Below are 9,301 nucleotides of genomic sequence, written 5' to 3'. Positions count from 1 at the left end.
ATCGATAAACAAACCTTGTATACATAACAAACAACATCCTATTTCACATGTTTTTAATAAGCCACATTAGAAATCATTTCTTATGCAATTGAGTCGTCTTCCGCTTGAGTCGCCTCTTGGAGTTTCCCGCTCCAAGAGGGATGTACACATTAATGACTTGAGTTTTGGAGGGACGCGTATGGGTGAGGTACGACGTCTAGTAGGGGACCCGAGTCGCTCTTGGGCCCGGTAACACCGACGTGTTCGGAGTACCTTGTGTGAGTGCGGTGTCGTGGGCGTGTTCCTGGCACCAGTGGTTGTGGGTACGTTTGGGCGTGTCCCAGTACCGGCGTGACGGTTGGATAATTGTGTGACATTCATATCATGGTCATGTCATAGACTCACGCACTTGAGTAGTGTCACACTTTAATTATCGTTATTGACGTTTGTGTGTCTGTGTAATTGTCACCTATCTTTGGGTAGCCTGTGTCGATCCATATGATATTTTTTCTTTTTTTGCGGAAAACCCCCCGAAAGGGGATTAAATCATATCATTAATATCACTAGAAATAGCATCGATAATGTTACGAGGTACATCCTCAATCCAGAAACGCCTACCATATACCCACGGTACCGAATGTGCCACATTATGCGCAACACTATTCGACTCCCTTCTAATATAAGAAAAATCAACAGAGACAAAAGAACAACATAAACTTAAGATATCGTCGTATACACGAAAAATGTCAGCCCTTCCCGTCTTCCTCTCCCGCAGCTCTGTAATAAAGTTTAAGCAAGCACTTTCGATAATGATCCTCGCATGCCCAACTCGCTTAGCTTCCTTAAGCCCCATAAGCACCACCTCTGCTTTCACCATTGTAGGGTCACGGACCACCGCAAGATGAACCACCACTACCCACTCCAGTTTCCCTTCTGAGCTCCTCGCAACCGCCCCCAACCCAATACCCAGCTCAGCAACCACCCCTGCATCTGTATTAATTTTCACCACCCCATCCCTTGGTCGCTTCCAGCCACCCACAACCGAGCACTCCTCTCCCAACCTTCCTTCTCTACTTCCCCTATCCCTTCCCCTAACACCCACGATATCCAAGCCCCCTGTCCACTCCCCCTCTCCGTTTCATCCACTTTTTTTAGCTCCCAAAACAGGTCCTGCATCCTTCGGACAACCAGTCCACAATGACGATCACCTCCTTTGAAAATAGCATTGTTTCTCCTCTCCCATATTGCCCAACAAGTCAGCAAAAAAATCATCCTTTCCTCTTCCCCCAACTCCCTCAACACTCCCTCCACCCACTCCCTCACCCGCTCAACCCAGATATCCACTTGTTCCTCTATCCCTACACCCTCCCATATCCCATAGACCCACCCACAATCCCGTAAAGTATGGAGACAAGTCTCCATTGTGTTAGAACAAAACGGACACTCCGTATCACTTGAGCCCAGCCTTCTTCCAATATTATGTTTTGTCGGGAGTGCATCATGACACAATTGCCAAACAAACGTTTTGACCCGTGGGAGGACTGGTGTCCTCCAAATAGTGTTCCATAACCATTTGTCACACACGAAGTCCAATTTTTTCTCTTGCTCTCCTCGACCATAAAGCAAATGGTAGGCCGTTTTCACCGAGTACTCACCATCTTTGGAGGGGTCCCAACACCAATCATCAGCCGGAGACGAGTCGCGTAGCCTAATATTTCGAATGCGGTCTTTTTCAAAGGGCAAAAAGAGCTCATCAAGGAGCTGCTCATTCCACCCGGTTTTGTCAGGCTTCATCAAATGTGCTACCTTCATCGCTGCTGATGCGTGTCCTAAATATGATGTTTTACACCCTATTTTACACCCATTTCAGAGCTCAATTATGTAGTTTATGCTACTATTTTCCCTATTTCCGTCTACTTTTGTGTTTTTGTGTAATATTGCAGAAATGTGAAGAATTCAGCGGAAATCGAGCCGAATCCGTCCCTAAGTGCTTGGCATAGGACTTGACAAGAAGATTTGACTCGGGAAATAAACTTGGTGCGTGTAGCAAGGCCTCAAAGATAGATTTGCGAGAGTTTCAGAAGCGGATTACCAGCTGACTTGGTCTATAGACTGTCAGAATGCTGAACAGTTTACTGCAGGCTGCTTAAAATAGCTATATCTCTAGTTCTAGAGCAGATAATCGAGTGATTCCAACTGGAGGTTAAAGCTTATCCTCTTAGCTTTCCAACGCCGTGTAGAACGCCTGGTTTGACCAAGTAACGAAGAAATGGCAGCTATTTTAAGATCGGTGCGCGATGCAGAATTCGTCAGAATGCATTACTGTACAGCACCCTTGGTCGATCGACTGGTCATAGCTATAGTGAACCGACCATCTTAGCTCCTTTTCATCATTTGTTTACACCCATTTTTTTATTACTTGCTTATTTATTTTTACATTAAGACTTAGTTATAATTCAATCGAAACCCCTAATCTTGGACTAAAATTAACACAATTAGAACTCCCTACCTCCCTACGGATCGACCCTTACTACCGCTTGCTAGTTGTAGTTTGGAAATTATAAATATTATTTTTGATACTCACATCGACAGGTATCAAATTTTGGCGCCGTTGCCGGGAAGGCAGCGTAGTTTTATCTGTTTTTATTTAATTTATTTCTTGTCTCAAGGAGCTTCGGTTCCTTGAGACCGTTCTCATGTCGTTCCTTCTGAGATTTCCGCAGGGAGAAGACGAGATTTTTGGTGCTTATTTAGCCAGGGTTTTGGAGTGGCTCGAACCCAGACGGGGAATTCATCTTTGGACTCCAACTATCTTTGGACTATCATCCATGGAGTGAATGACCCTACGCGAGCATACCTTGAATCTATTGGTAAGTGGGATTTCGAAGGAGTCCCCGTGAATGAGGTATTAGAATTTTTTGATTGGTTTGCTGCTGAAACTCGTATACCTGACTTTTCTCTTCATGTTAACCTGAATGAGGGGGTGGGTGAGACCTTAGAAACCAATCTAGGAAATGCTGACGGAGACATAGAGGAGACCACTAGCGTGGTTGACAATCCTTTTTATGAGGATAGTCAACAACCCCTTTATGATTCTTACACTGATAGTGAGGATGATTTGGAGGCTCTCTTTGAGAATCTCCATCTTGACGAGTCTAGCGATGCGGAGAGTGAGGAGGTAGATTTAGACAGTCTTGAGGTCAAATGGGATACTTATGATGATATAGATGATGAGCCTATTTTAGGAAACCCCATTGACCCATTTGATTTTACATCCCAATGCATTTGGGACGATTATCCACCTTCACCTTTAGCTGACCAGACTCCTTCACCTCACAGTCCTTACCCATCCGAGCATTTAAATTCTACTCGCATTTTTTTTGGGTTGAATGCTGTTGAGCTCTCTTGTTCTCCACCTGCTGATAATTTGAGCTTTTATATTCCGCCCTTTGCTGGAGGGCAGAATTATCACAATGAATGAATTTGGGAGTTGTCATAGGAAATTCGTTAGGCTTAAACGATTTTGCATTTCGATTTCCTATGCTATTACTATATTATGGTGCTACTTACAGTTTTGTGTAGCACATGCGCAGCCTATTTGAGTTCTTTGCGAGCTTTGAGCTGCTTTGATTGGATTCAATTAGAGTAGTTGGCTGAAAAAGAGGTCGAGCGGGACCTGACTGAAACCAGCGCTAGCCAGGAGGCAACTCGGAGTGTGTTTCTTATTTAGTTTAGTTTTTTTTCGTCTTTAGACTTTATATTTGGGTTTAGCGCAATTTTGGCCGCCTATTTATGTGCACTTGCAGGTATTTAGACCAAATTAACTCAATTTATTGAGTTAATTCGAAGAAGAGATCTGTTTCATCAGGTAGGCCAGTCGATCGACTGACCTAGTTTGTCGATCGACTGCCATTTGCAGTACAGTAGCTTCTGTTCATCGAGCACTGGTCGATCGACAGGTGCCATGGGTCGACCGGCCAGTATTGCTGATGTTCCTTTTCTTCTATTTTTATTCTTTGCACGTAATTTCCGTCCCATCTTTGTTTTCTCGGATGATGCACGGTATTTTCTGTCCTTTCAGGTACTTATGGTAGCACTGCTAGCTACTGAAACCTCCTAGCTCACGCTGGTTTGGGGAGGTTTCCTTTTGCGCTCTTGAAGTCTTGTGAGTTTCCGAGTTTAACTTCATGTCTTTTTAGTTAATATTATCGCAAATTCCCATTTCCCTTGATTATTTTCTCGTATGATTTTGCACAATGGGGACATTGTGTGATTTGGTTTGGGGAAGGGTTTTGCGTCGCATTCATTCTGTTTTGCATTCACGTTTTCATTTTTGTCTTGCATTGTTATTTATTTTCCCTTATATATACAAAAATCCCAAAAATTCAAAAATTTGCACGTTTATTTTAGCATGTAGGTCGAGCCGGAACGATAGTATTTTAATTATGACATTGCATTTTCAGCTGTTTATGCCTAAGTCGTGCTTAATTGACATGTTATTAGTAGAATCACATATGCATACCTACGAGTTTTCGTTAAATATCTTGCTGAACTTTAAACTTAACTTAGATTTTTGGCAAACTACATTATATTCTGAGTTTTAGAGCCTTTTAACTGGTGTCATCCATGACCAGTTTATTTAGGAATGTGAGTAGTTACTCCTTATAAGGCATGTTACATAAATTTGCATGAATATGAACTTAATATCCTTAATACCTGTATGCATTTGGTTTGTGGTCAGTTGACACATGTGGAAGATGTTACCCTTTATCCATTTTACCCATAAGCCCCACAAAAGCCAAATTTGCCTTTTTTGTCCCATAAGCTACATTCCATATTTAGCCTACCCTTGCTGAGCTAGTATCGGTAGTCGTTCGGGAATATTTTATTGCATTTTGGTTTTTAAGTCTCGTGTTGAGAATATGTTGGTGAAATGTTGAAGGGAAAGAAAAAGAAAAAAAAAACAAAAACAGGAATTCGAAAAAAAAAGAGGATCAGTCGATCGACTGCTTGCTGCAGTAGCGAAAGAAAATTCGAAAAATCAAAATCGCATAATTCAAAGTCTTTATTAAATGGCGATTTTTGCTCCCATGTTGTATTTGCATCTTATGGGGAGTTGACTAATTGTGGAAATTGTGAGATTTGTGCTTCTAATTGGCACCGTTTTGTATCGATTGATCTTGAGTTTGAAGTTGGGATGTTCCCGTAATTTGGATCTGTAGTTACTAGCTTGGCCTTTAACTCCTTTATCCAAATTCATTTTAGCCCCTTCTTACCCATAGCCTCACATATCCAAATTTACCTCGGCATGTGTCATGATCTTTTATGGTTGGAAATGCATATGTACGGTTGTAGAGATCATTTTCATATTAGATTGCAGGCATGTTCTTATAGGTCGTAGTTAGGTGAGAGTCATTACAAAATTACTTCTTTCTATCTTTTACATATATTCACCTGTGCTTATGTGTGATATGAGCGACCCGTGAGAGTCCATAATGATAAGTCTCTATAGTTGACGGTTCAACAGTTTTTAACGACTACATAAATCGTTTGCATGATTCATATTACTAATTGATTGTTGATTTTTAGCATTAAACTGGTTTAGGCTTTACAGCTGCATTTCGCTCTGAGATTGAACTCGTTCCATTAGGTCCTAGGATCGAGTCTAGTTCTTGCTTGGGGATAAGCAAGGGTTTGGTTTGGGGAAGTTTGATGCGTGTCCTAAATATGATGTTTTACGCCCTATTTTACACGCATTTCAGAGCTCAATTATGTAGTTTATGCTACTATTTTCCCTATTTCCGTCTACTTTTGTGTTTTTGTGTAATATTGCAGAAATGTGAAGAATTCAGCGGAAATCGAGCCGAATTCGTCCCTAAGTGCTTGGCATAGGATTTGACATGAAGATTTGACTCGGGAAATGAACTTGGTGCGCGTAGCAAGGCCTCAAAGATAGATTTGCGAGAGTTTCAAAAGCGGATTACCAGCTGACTTGGTCTATAGACTGACCTACATGGTCAATAGACTGTCAGAATGCTGAACAGTTTACTGCAGGCTTCTTAAAATGGACATATCTCGAGTTCTAGAGCAGTTAATTGAGTGATTCTAATTGGAGGTGAAAGCTTATCCTCTTAGCTTTCCAACGCCGTGTAGATCCTGATTTGACCAAGTAACGAAGAAATGGCAGCTGTTTTAAGATCGGTGCGCGCTGCAGAATTCGTCAGAATGCATTACTGTACAGCACCCTTGGTCGATCGACTGGTCTGAGTGGTCGATCGACCACCCCACGACTCTGACGCGCAAATTAAAATTAGAATTCCGAAGCCCACTTGTAATTAGGTTTTAGGAATAAGTTACAGGACTTCTCTATAAAAACAAAACATCATTCATCAGTTTAGGAGGAGGTCTCTCTCGCATGAGAGAAGAACGGTAGATTAGTTTAGTTTTAGCATTCTTAATAAAGTTCATTGCTTCCGGATCTTATTTATCCTTCCTTTATTTTCGGTAATTCTTGTTCTTTAATTGACAGTTTACCTTTATTTGCTTCATTCAGTCTAGAAATTGCTAGTTAGATCCCGAAACCTTAATTGCTTTATTGCGTTATTATTGCTTTTAATCATGTTTTCCTTTATAGTTTTCTTCAAATTCGTTGTTGTTATTATCATTCACATGAGTAGCTAAGTACCCTTTGCTAAGATGTAGGGGAGCTATAGCGTAGATGGCGTAGAATAAGTGACCCCGAATTAGGGCATGGTTGATCGACTGGCTTAAGTGGTCGATCGACTATGTCGTGTGGTCGGTCGACTGAGATAGTTGGTCGATCGACCAGAACCGTGTCTGATGAGCATCGTTTGATTCGTTAAGTGCAATATTTAACAATGAGACCGAGAGGAGACTTGTTAGATGCTTAGTTTTGATCAACCCGTAGATCGCGAGATAGGGGTGGGCATTAATTAACGAATTAAGACGACTAAATTGCTAAGATCGAAAGATAAGTAATTTGGGCTTTAGGAATCACTTTTCTGGACGAGAGCTAGTATTAGTGAGACCTAGGGACTAGTAGCATAGGCCGAAAGGAGCTACTAGTTAACTTGGACCGAGAGGACATGTTATACCCATCCTACACGACTGTATTTCGGACTTACCTAGGATTATGTGCCATCATAGCTATAGTGAACCGACCATCTTAGCTCCTTTTCATCATTTGTTTACACCCATTTTTTTTATTACTTGCTTATTTATTTTTACATTTAGACTTAGTTATAATTCAATCGAAACCCCCAATCTTGGACTAAAATTAAGACAATTAGAACTCCCTACCTCCCTGCGGATCGACCCTTACTATCGCTTGCTAGTTGTAGTTTGGAAATTATAAATATTATTTTTGATACTCATATCGACAGGTATCAGCTGCATCATTACCATTGCGAGGGGATAAAATCCGTCGCGATTGGGTATTCGGGATCCAAGGATCCAACCACACCTTTGTGCTCCATCCATCCCCAATTCGCTTCCTCGCTCCTAGCATGATCACCTCCTTCGATTCCCATATACTGCGCCGTGAGTAGCTTGGGTTTGACCCAAGTTCAGCTTCTAGGAACCCACGATCCGCAAAGTATTTTCCCTTTAGAACCCTCGCCATAAGACTCGTGTCCTCCATCATTAACCGCCATCCTTGTTTGCCTAGTAAAGCTTTGTTAAACAGTCCATGGTCACGAAAACCAAGCCCTCCATTCTCCTTAGACCGACACATTTTCTCCCAAGCTATCCAAGGCATTTTCTTCCTTCCTTTGCTGGCACCCCACCAGAAGCTTGATATAAGGCTTCTGACCTCCTTACAGAAAAAGCTTGGAATCTTAAACACACTCATATCATAGGTTGGAATAGCTTGCACTATCGATTTAATGAGAGTTTCTTTACCAGCTTTACTAAGCATAACACTTCTCTATCCTTGCAATCTCTTACTAATCTTGTCCCGGAGCATGTTAACAAGTACCCCTTTTGATCGACCTATAACCATCGGCAAGCCCAGGTACTTCCCTTGTTCATTAACCACTCGAACAGCCAATATAGAAGCCACCGTGCTCTTCTTAAAATTATACGTTCCTCGACTAAACGAAACGGTGGTCTTATCAAGAGTCAAGACTGACCAGCTGCCCCGAAGCCTTCTCATAATGCACCAAAATGTCCTTAACCACTCTCGCTTCTCTCTCATTTGCCTTCGCAAAAATAATGCTATCATCCGCGAAAAAAAGATGGGATACCATTGGTGCTATAAGAGCCACTCGAATGCCATGTAGGTTACCTCGTTCCATAGCTCGCCGTATCATACTTGAAAAAACTTCAGCACATAGGATAAATAGGTACGGGGAAAGTGGATCACCTTGACGAAGCCTCCTCCTAGACTTGAAACATTCCGTATAAGAACCATTAACCGTTACCGCATAAGAGACAGACGTGACACACTCCATAACTCTACTTACCCACCTAGCATCGAAACCCAACACCACTAAGGTCTCCTCAAGGAATCTCCATTCAATTCTATCATATGCCTTAGCCATATCGAGCTTAAGAGCCATGTGTCCCCCCCCCCTCGCATTCTTCATATGGTGAAACAGCTCAAAAGCCACCAATATATTATCAGTATCCGAGGAACTTTTTAAGCCTATTAGCAAGGACTTTAGAGACAATTTTGTATAGAACATTGCAAAGGCTAATCGGCCTAAAATCTGCGATCTTGCTCGCCTCCATTTTCTTTGGTATAAGGACAATATGTGTCATATTGATACCCTCAGGTATCCCAAAGCCATTAAGAATACTTAAGCAAACTCGTATGATTGAGGGACCAACAATGTGCCAATAAGTTTGAAAAAATAAAGCATTCATACCATCCGGTCCTGGGGCCTTTAACGGGTGCATTTGATTTAGGGAGTCGGCTATCTCTGCTCCTGTATAGGCTTCACGCAACCCCGCTTTCATCTCGTTCGATAAACGGCCCTGAACCCCAACGACCACCTCATCAGGTACCAGCGGGTTCGAAGTATTGAAGAGATCCTTAAAGTAGTCCACAACCACTTTCTCGATCCCTTCTTGTGTATCAAACACCCTCCCACTGTCATCAATGATAAAATTTATGTGGTTCTTTTTCTTCCTTTGCCTTGCTTTTCTATGAAAATAGGTCGTATTTTTGTCCCCGTCTCGTAACCATAGGACCCGAGACCTTTGCCTCCAAAATTGTTCTTCCTGCTTTATAATTTGTGCTATCGTCAGTTTAATGGCTCTTCGTTCCTGCACATTACTCATTGATCTAGGGCAGTCATCA

General features: G+C 41.9%; 1 protein-coding gene across 1 annotated transcript; it reads right to left on the bottom strand.

Annotated features, from left to right (window-relative positions):
- Positions 1 to 520: 520 nt before the first annotated feature.
- LOC141607469 (uncharacterized) lies at positions 521 to 1,791 on the bottom strand. The gene is made up of 2 exons (XM_074426820.1): positions 1,041 to 1,791; positions 521 to 969 (listed from the first exon to the last, which is right to left on the bottom strand). Exons 1-2 carry the CDS (start codon positions 1,789 to 1,791, stop codon positions 521 to 523), a joined length of 1,200 nt encoding a protein of 399 aa, XP_074282921.1.
- Positions 1,792 to 9,301: the final 7,510 nt, after the last annotated feature.

The sequence above is a fragment of the Silene latifolia genome, chromosome 10 (assembly GCF_048544455.1).
Source record: "Silene latifolia isolate original U9 population chromosome 10, ASM4854445v1, whole genome shotgun sequence".
Taxonomy (NCBI): Eukaryota; Viridiplantae; Streptophyta; class Magnoliopsida; order Caryophyllales; family Caryophyllaceae; genus Silene; species Silene latifolia.
The sequence above is the reverse complement of the archived record's forward strand: the minus strand, read 5'-3'. Positions and strand labels throughout refer to the sequence as shown.

Excerpts from the sequence above, each read along its gene's own strand:
- LOC141607469 (XM_074426820.1), bottom strand. The coding sequence starts at position 1,791 with ATGAAGGTAGCACATTTGATGAAGCCTGACAAAACCGGGTGGAATGAG. Across the intron at positions 970-1,040 it reads AGGGGAAGTAGAGAAGGAAG|ATGCAGGGGTGGTTGCTGAG; the intron begins GTTGGGAGAGGA and ends AAATTAATACAG.